The following is a 14,661-nucleotide window of genomic DNA, read 5'->3' as shown; positions in this document are numbered from 1 at the left end:
AGCTGGAAAAAGGTCAACAAATTATAACACCATTGGTTTAAATTCACTATTATTTTTTGTGCAATGACACTTAAAAACAAAACACACTGATCCAAAAGGGTCCTACTCATTTAAGTGTTAAAAAATAAATTATATATTTGGTTGGTTATTTATGCCTCATATAACATACACTTATTTAGCCTGTTGTTCACTGTTCTTTATTTATTTTAAATTGCCTTTCAAATGTCTATTCTTGGTGTTGGATTTTATCAAATAAATTTCCCCCCAAAAATGCGACTTATACTCCAGTGAGACTTATATATGTTTTGTTCCTTCTTTATTATGCATTTTCGGCAGGTGTGACTTATACTCCGGAGCGACTTATACTCCGAAAAATATGGTATGCCTGAAGAGAAACCCAGCGTCTGTTGTTGAAACATGTGAAGCCTGTTCTATTTAGCACCTATTCTATGTCCAATCACTTCATGAGGAATCGTTGAAAGCCGTAAGGTACCTCGTCATGTTACCCACTATGACTGCATGGCCTCGGGCCAGGACACTGGGCTGACAGTTCATCTGGAAGCACGCCTTCTTATTTGTTGTTTGTCAACTGCTTTTTGCTCTACATGACTTTAGCGACGCTATATTCATCGGATGCTGCAATACCATCAATCATGCGATTGGATTATCGCGTCAAGGCCGGGCGATTCCAATTGAGTCCAGCGGCGTCAGGCACTCATTTGCATAGGAAATGAAAGTCTACATCCACCAAGATTCCATCTGTGGCACATTTGCTTTCATATCGGGATGTGGGGAGTATCTGTCCACTTCTGCTGTTCCCATTACAAAGCAATACCTCCAGCTGCCATTCCTCATTGTGTGTCTTTTGGAGCAGTATGTATGAAGAAGATCCGGGGCTTCTCCCTACTGTGATATTAGAATGGGGCGGGTTATTGCTCGGGACGGGTTGATTAACTGGTTGCCAAGGAATTGCGGACATGGGCATGTGAGATACGGATGCATCGGTAGAGCAGTTTTAATTCGCTGCCGCCCTGGAGGATATTTGCAGTGCATTGGATTTAAACTCGAATCGATTAAATTCACTTCTGATGTATTGCAACAAAAAAAATATGAATGATGTAAATAATACCACTAATGCTATTTGCACAGCAACATAATGCCTTTATTTCTTCCACAGAAAAGAGTCATTTGTATCATTTTTACAGTAGGATATAGAGACCACACAAATCCACTCTTCATTAGGTCAGGATTATTCAAATGAAAAGAAGTAGAATTGCATACTCGATTAGTAATGTTCAAAGTAGGGCTGGGTGTTATGGCCTTTTTTTAATATCTCGATATTTTTAGGCCATGTCGCGATACACGATATATTACGGCTGGGCGATATATCGATATACTTGATATAAATAAATAAATGGGTTGTACTTGTATAGCGCTTTTCTACCTTCAAGGTACTCAAAGCGCTTTGACACTACTTCCACATTCACCCATTCACACACACATTCACACACTGATGGAGGGAGCTGCCATGCAAGGCGCTAACCAGCACCCATCAAATATATCGATGTACTCGATATATCGCGGGTTTGTCCCTGTGCGATGTAGAAAATGACCATACCGTCATATTGGAGTATACGTTCTCACGCAGTTGCTTTTAGCTGCAGGCATTAAACTGCAAGCGTTTCTCCCTCTTTCTTGCCTCTCCTTTTCACAGAGACTTTAAACAAGCGCACCTTCTTACACACATCACGCGTGCAACGTCACACGCCGTCCCCGAGTAGAGAGGTAGCGACATGGGTAACATTAGCTGTGATGCTAATGGTGTGTTGCGAGTAGGGATGCACCGAAATGAAAATTTGTGGCCGAAGCCGAATAAAATTTAAACGCTTGGCCAAAGGCCGAATACCGAATACTGAATAATGAATGCAGTTTTCCACAATTTTTTTTAGCCTAAGCTAAAGTCTTAACAAGCTGCTCCGCTCTGTTCTGCCTCTGTCTTCTACACAGCACCCAGCATTGTCCCACCCACACAACCATCTGATTGGTTACATAGATAGCGGTAACAGCCAATCAGCAGTGCGTATTCAGAGCGCATGTAGTCAGCGCTTCAGCATTGAGCAGAGAGGGGTTTAGCGGACTCTCCCCAAATTATAATAAACACCTCCCAGTCAACGTTCTAGATGACGTTCTAGAAACAAACTGCAGCTGAGCTCGCTCGCAGTCCTGGCTTGAGATGAAGGCTAATTAACTTTTAGCGTAACGTTAGCTCATTTTGCGGTGTGTGTGTTAGCTCATTGTGCGGTGTGTGTGTGTGTGTGCGTGCGTGTATGCTAGTGATATAATAATGTAACTGCATCATTAAGCCTACATGAACTCCATGGTGTTCAGGGATGAATAGTCTCACCTAATTCTATTGTGCTATTTTTTCAGATATAGTTACATTAATCATTAGTGATGTAGCAGCCTAGTTTGAATGGCAGGGTCCCTGCTATCACATGTGGATAAAAATATAACATTTGTATAATAAAAATCAACTACAGGCTTCCCAAAGGCTGTAATAAATTAAGCATGATGAGTTGACGTGAAACTGTTTAATGTTGCACTTTTTAATTGTAGAAGAAAAGTTTTGTCATTTTATATGAATAAATAACCAAAACATTTAATATTTTAAATATTTAAATGTTTTGGTTATTTAAATAAATAACCCAAAAATTAATATTTTGTTGTTTTCTTACTGTGCCGAAAATGAACCGAACCGTGACCTCTAAACCGAGGTACATACCGAACTAAAATGTGTGTGTACCGTTAAACCCCTACAACTAAGTCAATTGACCAAATCTGTATGTGAGTGTGAATGTTGTCTGTCTATCTGTGTTGGCCCTGCGATGAGGTGGTGACTTGTCCAGGGTGTACCCCGCCTTCCGCCCGATTGTAGCTGAGATAGGCGCCAGCGCCCCCCGCGACCCCAAAATGGAATAAGCGGTAGAAAATGGATGGATGGATGTATTTATAAAACAGTTATTAAGCAGTGGCAAAAATATGGAGATATATATCGTGTATCGTGACATGGCCTAAAAATATCGAAATATTAAAAAAAGGCCATATCGCCCAGCCCTAGGCCAGGATGCGGTATAGCTCGGTTGGTAGAGTGGCCGTGCCAGCAACTTGAGGGTTCCAGGTTCGATTCCTGCTTCTGCCATCCTAGTCACTGCCGTTGTGTCCTTGGGCAAGACACTTCACCCACCTGCTCCCAGTGTCACCCACACTGGTTTAAATGTAACTTAGATATTGGGTTTCACTATGTAAAGCGCTTTGAGTCACTAGAGAAAAGCGCTATATAAATATAATGCACTTCACTAATTAAATCGCCCATCGACAACCCTTTTAAACCGCGACAGAGGAAGCTGTATTCAAATTTTTAGAGACATCACCTCTGGGTGTCTGCCTTTCGCTGTCGCTGTGACAGGTGTCAGCAAACCAGCCAACACGGTTAAATGCATCGTCGTTTAGTTTGCATCATTAACTGTCACCCAACAGGTAGCACCACATTATCTTTATAGCAGTGCAAGTTTACACATTTCCTTTTTTACCAGCTCCTTTATTGTGACACACACAGGAAGCGTCTAATAAGACCGGACGGTTTTATTAATGGGGTGATGTTTTGGCAGGCCGTACGTGACCTAGAGTGGTCTCGATCAAAAAATGTTTTTCGCGTTGAGTGGGAGCTAACGTGTCATTTCTCCCAGTGCGGAGGAAAATAACACTTTGTGGGCAGACATAAACAAAACTAAAATGGCAGGAATTCTTGAACAATGGATAGTCTTGCCCTCCCCCGCTGACTAACAACCTTGCTGGACCCACAATACCGAGCAAGGAGGCACGACATATAGTCTAAGCAGCTGTGAGGAGGCAACGGATGTGAAAAACACACACACACAAAAAAAAAAAAAAACACTACTGACCAGCTTGGCCTGTTTCTCAGCCTTTTTTGCCGCTTTCTCCGCTTCCTTCTGCTGTTTCTTCTGGGCTTTCTTTGACTGGGCCTGCTGTTCCTCCTCCGCCGCCCTGGGACAGGAAGAAACACACGGCATAAACATTGAAGTCGACTTCCACCTTCTATTTCTCTTGTATGCCCGGAGGAAGTTGTTGACCACCCGGGAACAACTCGCTCTGGGTCATCATCATGTCTCGCCTCTACCTTGAATCCCATTGTCGTGTGTGTTAAATTACTGATGAAAGATGACGGCTTTCCTCAAACACACAGCCGTGGTTTTTTTTTAGTCGGCGTTTTTATTTGCCGAAATGCCACAATACAATCCATGCATGCTATATTAAAAGTCTACTGAAATGAGACTTTCTTATTTAAACGGGGATAGCAGCTCCATTCTATGTGTCATACTTGATCATTTTGCGATTTTGCCATATTTTTGCTGAAAGGATTAAGTAGAGAACATCGACGATAAAGTTCGCAACTTTTGGTCGCTAATAAAAAAGCCTTGCCTGTACCGGAAGTAGCAGACGATGTGCGCGTGACGTCACGGGTTGTGGAGCTCCTCACATCTGAATATTGTTTACAATCATGGCCACCAGCAGCTAGAGCGATTCGGACAGAGAAAGCGACAATTCCCCCATTAATTATAAGCGAGGATGAAAGATTCGTGGATGAGGATAATGAGAGTGAAGGAGTAAAAAATAAATAGATAAAATAAAAGGCGAGGGCAGTGGGAGCGATTCAGATGTTATTAGACACATTTACTAGGATAATTCAGGAAAATCCCTTATCTGCTTATTGTGTTGCTAGTGTTTTAGTGAGAGTAGAAGCATTTGAGTCTCACCTTAAAACTCATTTGTATACTCTAGCCTTTAAATAGACTCCTTTTTTAGACCAGTTGATCTGCCGTTTCCTTTCTTTTTTCTCCTATGTCCCACTCTCCCTTGTGGAGGGGGTCCGGTCCGATCCGGTGGCCATGTACTGCTTGCCTGTGTATCGGCTGGGGACATCTCTGCGCTGCTGATCCGCCTCTGCTTGGGATTTTTTCCTGCTGGCTCCGCTGTGAACGGGACTCTCGCTGCTGTGTTGGATCCGCTTTGGACTGGACTCTCGCGACTGTGTTGGATCCATTATGGATTGAACTTTCACAGTATCATGTTAGACCCGCTCGACATCCATTGCTTTCCTCCTCTCCAAGGTTCTCATAGTCATCATTGTCACCGACGTCCCACTGGGTGTGAGTTTTCCTTGCCCTTATGTGGGCCTACCGAGGATGTCGTAGTGGTTTGTGCAGCCCTTTGAGACACTAGTGATTTAGGGCTATATAAGTAAACATTGATTAATGATTGATTGATTATTTGGTACCTGAAAGTAGGAGGGGTGTGGCCACGGGTGTGGTGACCGCCAGTGTCTCTGAGGGAAGCCACGTTTCTCGACGAGGCAAAGCGAAGGCAGCCGTTGGGGCCAGGCTGAGCTTTTTTTTCCCCCTCCTCCACGGTGGAAGCATCCCACGTTCGGGGGCGGCCGGTCAGAGGAGGCAAGAGAGTCCGTAGCTGCCTCTTTGACAGGTGCACGAAGAACAATGCAAGCCATCCGCTCATGTCTACGTTAAGAGCCCACTTATTACCACCATTTTCTCACCGAAACCTGCCGTTTGACATGTTGTAGGAAACCATGTTTGCTTGACCGCTCTGTTCCATAGTAAAGCTTCACTGCCATCAAGGAAACACCGGCTGTGTTTGTGTTGCTAAAGGCAGCCGCAATACACCGCTTCACACCTACATCATTCTTCTTTGACGTCTCCATTATTAATTTAACAAATTGCAAAAGATTCAGCAACACAGATGTCCAGAATACTGTGGAATTATGCGATTAAAGCAGACGACTTATAGCTGGGATCGGGGCTGGAACAACATGTCCGCTACAATCCGTGGCGTCATCATACCGCGACGTTTTCAACAGGATACTTTGCGCGAAATTTAAAATTGCAATTTAGTAAACTAAAAAGGCCGTATTGGCATGTGTTGCAATGTTAATATTTCATCATTGATATATAAACTATCAGACTGCGTGGTCGGTAGTAGCGGCTTTCAGTAGGCCTTTATCATGCGGTCTTTTTAAAAATGCATGCATCCTGACCGATGATGCAAATTAGACGAACGTGAAAATAATACCATGTCGTAGGATCTGACACTGCTTTGTCCATTCTGTTTGCATTTATTTATTCTTGTAAAACGCTAATGCAATGCCACACAGATATAAATAGTCAGCTAAACAATTGGAGAAGTCTTTAAAAATATCTGACTGATGGACAAATGAATAGAAATAGGCCAGATGAATAAATAAACACTCAATCAGCATGCTAAATCTAACTCTAACCTACATTATAGTACGGCAACAGAATAGCTAGCAGAATAGAAGGCGGAGGATTGTTTGATTGATTGATTGATTGATACTTTTATTAGTAGATTGCAGAGTTCAGTACATATTCCGTACAATTGACCACTAAATGGTAACACCCGAATAAGTTTTTCAACTTGTTTAAGTCAGGGTCCACGTTAATCAATTCATGGTATCTAGGAAACTAAACCTTTTGATTTAATATTTGCTAGTTGAACTTTACAGATCACAAAAAAGGTAAATTCGGATCGCTAACGTTGTTAGCATAAATGAATGGACTTTAACATAGAGGAAATTAGCATCACGGCTAACGGAGAAATATTTTCGATGAGAGGTGGTGGTACATAAACCTAGCTAGCTAGAGATATTGGCCCCGAAATCATTTAACAAGTACAAGAACAGCTAGCTAGCTTGAGTGGAAGTCTGCTGGAGTAGTCTACAGTCATACAGTAACAAAACAACTACACCTCTATTCAACTTAAATACCATAGATCAAATATATTTACCCCAGTATTATCATCAAAACTTACCTGACTGGAGTGTGTAGCATGCTGGGAATGATCTGTGCATGTGATGGAGGAATGCACAGTGCAGGGATGAAATTCTACTGAATTTGCATTTAATCAGGTTGCATTAGCTAATAATCATGCTGCAAGATCTAGCATGTTGCATTCAATGTGTATTCCCATTATTTTTCCATTAATTCCCATGGAAAGTTTCTTAGTTTCTCAGTTACTTACTTGCATTATTATACATATTTTATTAGTGGTTAAATAGACGTCAAGATAATGTTGATATTGTTTATCGGCAATAATTTGTAGGTCAATATAACGTCAAGTAAAACCTAAAGACTGCTATATCTTTAATATTTGTTCCTGTCTCACTGTGAAATGTAACACCAATGTTTTTGAATGATTATTTTGTCAACAACTGTGCATCTTTGGTTGTGGGCACACATAACCGTTCAATGTAAAACAGGTGAAACATTAGGGAAGAACTGCCGAAAACTGGCAGAAAAAGTGAGAATATATACAATACGTAAAAGACCGGAAGAAGGTAAAAGAATAAAAATTAGGGAAGAACTGCCGAAAACTGGCAGAAAAAGTGAGAATATATACAATACGTAAAAGACCGGAAGAAGGTAAAAGATTAAATCAAAGCCAGTACTCGATATACTTGATATCTCATGGGTTTGTCTCTGTGCAATATAGAAAATGACCATATCGTGATATACGAGTATAAGTTCTCACGCAGTTGCTTTTAGCTGCTGGCATTACACTACATGCTCTTCTCACTCTTTCATGTCTCTCCTTTTCACAGAGACATAAAACAAGCGCACCTTTTTACATACCTCAAATACGTATACGCCCTCACTGAGCAGGGAGTGGAAAAACGAGAGTAAGAAGGTGAGACTCTGGTAACAAATGAAGGAAGAATTAATTCCAAGGAAAAACAGCAGGTGGTCCATCGTCTGGCAGTGGTTTGGCTTCAAGCGGGAAGATGTTGAACAGACAAACGTAATATGTCAAGTGTGCGGCAAAAGCGTTGCCACAAAAAGTAGCATTACTGCTAATTTGTAGCATCCTTTCAAAAGTCACCCGCTAGTGAATGAAGAGTGCTTGAAACTCCGCATGTCAACATCTCCGCTCAGTGCCACACCAACAAAATGCCAAAGCAACCATTTCCACATCAACACCATATGAAAAAAATTGTCAACAACAGAAAGAGATAATGTCATACCACATAGCGATGGACATACACTATTTGATTTCCTATTATGCAGCTCATTTTTATTTGACAGTTATCGAAATATCTTGTGTGACATCATGCACAAAAATGCACTTTATATGTCTTAAACTATTGTAGTGGCGTTCTGAACAATAAATGCACTTTAATTTAATGTCGTTTTGATATGTCATCTTAGTGACATCATGCACAAAAGTGCACTTTATATGTTTTAAACTATTGTAGTGGCGTTCTGAACAATAAATGCACTTTAATTTAATGTCGTTTTGATATGTCATCTTAGTGACATCATGCACAAAAGTGCACTAATAGCTTGTTTTGAAATGTCTCTGACAATCTTGCACTGTCTGTTTTGGAAATGACATGAATGTTTGTGCCACTGCTTAATAACTGTTTAACAAACACAGTTTTGCTAAATTGACTTAGTTGGGATTTAAAATGATCATATATTAATGCAGTATGAACAACCTCGTTTTAATGTCACACATAGAATCATCATATTGTTGTGATTATATGCATCAAGTGTTCATTCAAGGCTAAGGCAAAATATGGAGATATATATCGTGTATCGTGACATGGCCTAAAAATATCGAGATATTAAAAAAAGCCCACACCGCCCAGCCCTATTTCATTGACACATTTAACGTTGCATTTCTCAAAATGTCTTGCATTAGCTTGTATTACGCAAGTTGAGATTGCAGGTGCGTGCAGTTTGGTTCCTCTCAGACCAGGTGGCCTGACCTAAAGGAAGCCTGCGAGCTATTTCGAAACAGTGCTTGCTTAGTCATAGGAAATAACAAGGATCAAAGTCTCACTATAAACAGCAATAAAGCCTAATCTAAAAAAATCAAGTCATTAAAAAAAACGTAACGCGATACCCTACTGTTAACTGGGTGCAATTTTCATTTTGTCTTCTGAGAACTTTAACCGGGAAGGATTATATAAAATGAGCAGGAGGTCCTCACTGAGCTCACTATAAACAAACATGGCCTTGATTGTGTGGAACTTCTTCACAGTTTCAGAGGAAGATAAATCTGTTTTCAGTTTGCTGGGGATGTTTTTGATCAGGCAGCATAATTCTGTGAGTGAGATCGGCCGATCACATGCATTAACTACATTTTTCAAAGTATTTATTGTGAGTGCTATTGACGGTTTAACAATAACAGCACAATATTTAAACTGGTTTATTATTCTCTTTTATTACGCGCAATTGTTTGACAAAACAAAGTCAATAGTAGTCCTCGTTTGGAGGAAGTATGTAGGAAGGCAAGATTAGGCTCTTTACCTCCCAATTACTGATTTAAATAAAGTACCCCATGTGTTTCCACCAAAAAGTTCTTCAGGATCCATTCAGAGCTCCTGCCAGCTAGGTGGGACTTTATAGGGGTTATTAGTTATTTATTGTCGGTACCAATATCGATCTTGAAAAGCTCATCTGAAATTGATATCAGTTTGGAAAAAGGATATTAGCATCCCTAAAAATGTGACTGGTTCATATATCTTAAATGAAAAACTGTAAAGTTTTAAATCCAAATTAAAATGTGTACCTTCAACTGACTCAGCAGTACTATTTTCTAAACCGGGTTCTATAATTCAAACCCTCACAGTTGTGTATGGAATATGTCAGTGGTTCTCAAATGGGGGTACGCGTACCCCTGGGGGTACTTGAAGGTATAAAAAGAAGTTTAGGTACATGGTATTCCAGAGGTACAGACACGAAGAAGGGCTTTGATATTGGGTTTCTTGTGTTACAAAAGAGTTAGGGGCTGCCCATTGAGGCACTGGTACTGCTGTTTTTTTTTTGTTTGTTTTTTCATGATACTATTTCCATGAGCACTTGTGGTAACGGTGAGGTTATGTATGTGTGTAGTGTGCATATGTATGTATATATTTATCATTTATTTATATACAAGTTCATTAAGTTTGTACATAGAGTGAACAAGGAAGTTCGAGCTCAGAGGAATTTATGATTTAAAGAAAAGGGGTGGGATTAAATAAGTGTATACTTCTTCTCACTCCTTTTCAGATATGTAAATAAAGAAAAAAAAAGTCGAATGCTCATTTGTTTTTGTTTTGTTTTTTTATTCTACATTGTTTTCATTTTTGTTATAATAGCCGTTAAGGCTATAGCACTGTATTGCTCTTGTTTTGTTTTTGTTTTTTGCATGTTTGAAATAAAAATATATCAATCAATCAATCAATCAATCAATACCAAGGGGTACCTGAGATTTTTTTTAAATATTCTAAAAAATAGCAACAATTCAAAAATCCTGTATAAATATATCTATTGAATAATACTTCAACAAAATATGAATGTAAGTTCATAAACTGTGAAAAGAAATGCAACAATGCAATATTCAGTGTTGACAGCTAGATTTTTTGTGGACATGTTCCATAAATATTGATGTCAAAGACTTATTTTTTGGTGAATAAAAATGTTTAGAATTAAGTCGATGAATCCAGATGGATCTCTATTACAATCCCCAAAGAGGGAACTTTAAGTTGATGATTACTTCTATGTGTAGAAATCTTTATTTATAATTGAATCACTTGTTTATTTTTCAACAAGTTTTTAGTAATTTTTATATCTTTTTTTCCAGATAGTTCAAGAAAGACCACTACAAATGAGCAATATTTTGCACTGTTAGACAATTTATTGAATCAGAAACTGATTTAAATGTAACTTAGATATTGGGTTACACTATGTAAAAGCGCTTTGAGTCACTAGAGAAAAGCGCTATATAAATATAATTCACTTCACTTCACATAGTGCTGTATTTTACTTCTTTATCTCTTTCTTTTAACCAAAAATGCTTTGCTCTGATTAGGGGGGACTTGAATTAAAAAAATGTTCACAGGGGGTACATCACTAAAAAAAAAGGTTGAGAACCACTGAAATATGTCTCCAGTTCAGGTTAACTTAGTTGAACAGGATTAACAACTCTTATTACCCCAGGCAAGTAATTACTGTGCGGGGAGCAGCTGCTCCAAAGCTAACCGTTTATCAAATCCAATCTTCAAAACACAACCCACACAAACAATGATCAAAGATAATTACAGCAACAGAATTATGTTAGATGAACTCTACATCGGTCAATGGGTCTCACAACATGCATCAACCAATTTCAAAACAATATTACAGTAATTAAAACATATCCCGCTTATTTAGCTAAAGGCATGCAAGTGCTATTTAAGAAAAAAAGGAACATTGAGAAGAAAAAGAGGAACGTTTCTATCAGCACAATCCCTGAAAGAACATTTTGAAAAATCAAGACTACATTTCCTGCATCTTTAAACTATATTTTAGCTTTAGATTAGTAACATGTAAAATTATATGGGCCGCATGCAAAGAACTCAGAAAATGTTTCTTAATTGGCAACTCTATCCTTTGGCCACGCCCCCTCAAGTACCGTATTTTTCGGACTATTAGGCGCAATTAAAATGTTTTAAATATCTCAAAAATCGACAGTGCGCCTTATAACCCGGTGTGCCTAATGTACGGCATAATTCTGGTTGTGCTTACTGACCTCGAATAAATGTTATTTGGCACATGGTGTAATGATAAGTGTGACCAGTAGATGGCAGTCATACATTAGAGATATGTGTAGACTGCAATATGATGGCAGTAAACAACACCAAAACTTTAAATGTTCCATTGAGAATATAGAACATTACACACGGCGCTCAAAAATCTGTCAAATGTTTTTTAGTAGGACTTTGGTAAGCTATGAAGCTGCACCGCTTGATGGATTGTCGGCTCATTAAACATATGAGAATAATTATGGCGTGTGTATATAAAAGGACCACAAAATGGCACCTATTAACAGAAATATGTACCCCGCCTACCGCCCGAATGCGGCTAAGTTAGGCTCTAGCACCCCCCGCGACCCCAAAAGGGACAAGCGGTAAAAAATGGATGGATGGATTATTTGGTGTTTTATCTCGCAATATTAGGCAAAACCAACTTGTTCTTACCTTCTGGTACATGCTGATGTGTATTTGGGATCTGCATTAGTCCTGAAAATGTGCACGCGTCCGCAACCGTAGTCTGTGATGACACCGTAGTCATAAAACAGATTTTTATATAAAATTAAATATATATATATATATACACACACACACACACACATACATACATACACACATACATATATATATATATATATACATATATATATATACACACACACACACACACACACATATATATGTGTATATATATATATATATATATATACATACACACACATATATATATAAATATATATATATATATATATATATATACACATGTATATATATATATATATAAACACATACATACATACATATATATACATATATATATATACACACACACACACATACATATATATATAAATATATATACACACATATATACGGTATATATATATATATATATATATATATATAAATATACACATATATACACATATATATATACACATACATACATACACACACATATATATATATATATATATATATATATATATATATATATATATATATATATATATATATATTATATATATATAATATTTTTAATCGTTTCAGAAGTTACAAATAAGAATCACAATTAATTCTAAAATATATATATTTTTTGAGGCCCCTACTACTCAGCCACTTAGTAAAACATGCTTTTAATCTTATTATTACAAAAGTCAACATTGTCTAATGCATAATAACAAATGCAAAATAAAGGAACTTCCCGGCTTTTCCCTGATGGCTCCCATTTTAATATGTTTATGAGCAAGGGTGAGCAGGTACTCAAGAAACACAGCTGTCACTTGGACTATTACGACGTCAGAACATCAATAAACATCCCCCACACACTCAGGAGAAGCTACCGATGCTCCAAATGTATCTCTGAAAGCGTGAGAAAACGCACATCGGCAATAGATTTATGCAGCAACCAATCGTAACATTAGAAAAACCTTAGGCTTACATTTCAAAGAAAAACGTTTAGAAAAATAAGAGTCTCTGCATAAACCTGCATGGACTGGTACCGACACAAATGTGGCACAAAATGTATCTAATATCAAATGACAGTATGGAGAAATGACTCCTGTGTAATAAAGGTATGTAGTCTGATTTTATGTACAAACCCCAAAACCAGTGAAGTTGGCGGTTGTGTAAATGGTAAATAAAAACAGAATACAATGATTTGCAAATCCTGTTCAACATATATTTAATTGAATAGACTGCAAAGACAAGATATTTAATGTTCCAACTGGAAAACCTTGTTATTTTTTGCAAATATTAGCTCATTTGGAATTTGATGCCTGCAACATGTCTCAAAAAAAGCTGGCACGAGTGGCAAAAAAGACTGAACATCTCACAAGTGAACAGGTTAATTGGGAACAGGTGGGTGCCATGACTGGGTATATAAGCAGCTTCCATGAAACGCTCAGTCATTCACAAACAAGGACGGGGCGAGGGTCACCACTTTGTGAAAAAATGAGCTAGCAAATTGTTGAACAGTTTAAGAACAACATTTCTCAACAAGCTATAGCAAGGCATTTAAGGATTTCACCATCTAAGGTCTGTAATATCGTCAAAAGGTTCAGAGAATACGGAGAAATCACTACAAGTAAGCGATGATATTACCAACTTTCGATCCCTCAGGTGGTACTGCATCATAAGCCGACATCAGTGTGTAAAGGATATCAGCACTACCATCAGGAACACTTCAGAAAACCACTGTCAGTAACCACAGTTTGTCGCTACATCTGTAAGTGCAAGTCAAAACTCTACCATGCAAAGTGAAAATCATTTATCAACAACACCCACAAACGCCGGCGGCTTTGTTGGGTCCGTGCTTATCTACGATAGACTGATGCAACGTGGAAAAGTGTTCTGTGGTCTGACGAGTCCACATTTCAAATTGTTTTTGGAAACTGTGGACACCGTGTCCTCCCAACCAAAGAAAAAAGAACCATCCAGAGTTCAAATGCCAGCATCCGTGATGGTATGGGGGTGTATTAGTACCCAAGGCATGGGTATCTTACACATCTGTGAAGGCACCATTAATGCTGAAAGGGTACATACAAGTTTTGGAGCAAAATATGTTGGCATCCAAGCAACGTTATCATGGACGCCCCTGCTTATTTCAACAAGACAATGCCAAGCCATGTGTTACAACAGCGTGGCTTCATAGTAAAAGAGTACGGGTATTTTCCTGGCCCGCCTGTAGTCCAGACCTATCTCCCATTAAAAATGTGTGGTGCATTATGAAGCCTAAAATACAACAACGTAAACCCCGGACTGTTGAACAACTTAAGCTGTACATCAAGCAAGAATGGGAAAGAATTCCACCTGAAAATCTTCAAAAATGTGTCTGCTCAGTTCCCAAACGTTTACTGAGTGTAGTTAAAAGAAAAGGCCATGTAACACAGTGGTAAAAATGCACCTGTGCCCACTTTTTTGCAATGTGTTGCTGCCATTAAATTCTAAGTTAATGATTATTTGCAAAAAAAAAAAAGTTTCTTTCAGTTCAAATC

At 38.6% G+C, this 14,661-nt stretch overlaps 1 protein-coding gene across 1 annotated transcript in view; it reads right to left on the bottom strand.

Moving 5' to 3' along the window:
* dars1 (aspartyl-tRNA synthetase 1) overlaps window positions 1-14,661 on the bottom strand; it is a 107,136-nt gene that overhangs the window by 87,889 nt on the left and 4,586 nt on the right. The window contains exon 2 of the mRNA XM_061918322.1: window positions 3,963-4,065. Coding sequence (XP_061774306.1) covers window positions 3,963-4,065 — 103 coding nt within the window. The remainder of the gene's footprint in view (window positions 1-3,962; window positions 4,066-14,661) is intronic.

Source organism: Nerophis ophidion, linkage group LG13 (assembly GCF_033978795.1).
Source record: "Nerophis ophidion isolate RoL-2023_Sa linkage group LG13, RoL_Noph_v1.0, whole genome shotgun sequence".
In the NCBI taxonomy this organism is placed as follows: domain Eukaryota; kingdom Metazoa; phylum Chordata; class Actinopteri; order Syngnathiformes; family Syngnathidae; genus Nerophis; species Nerophis ophidion.
This window is presented reverse-complemented; position numbering and strand designations above follow the sequence as displayed.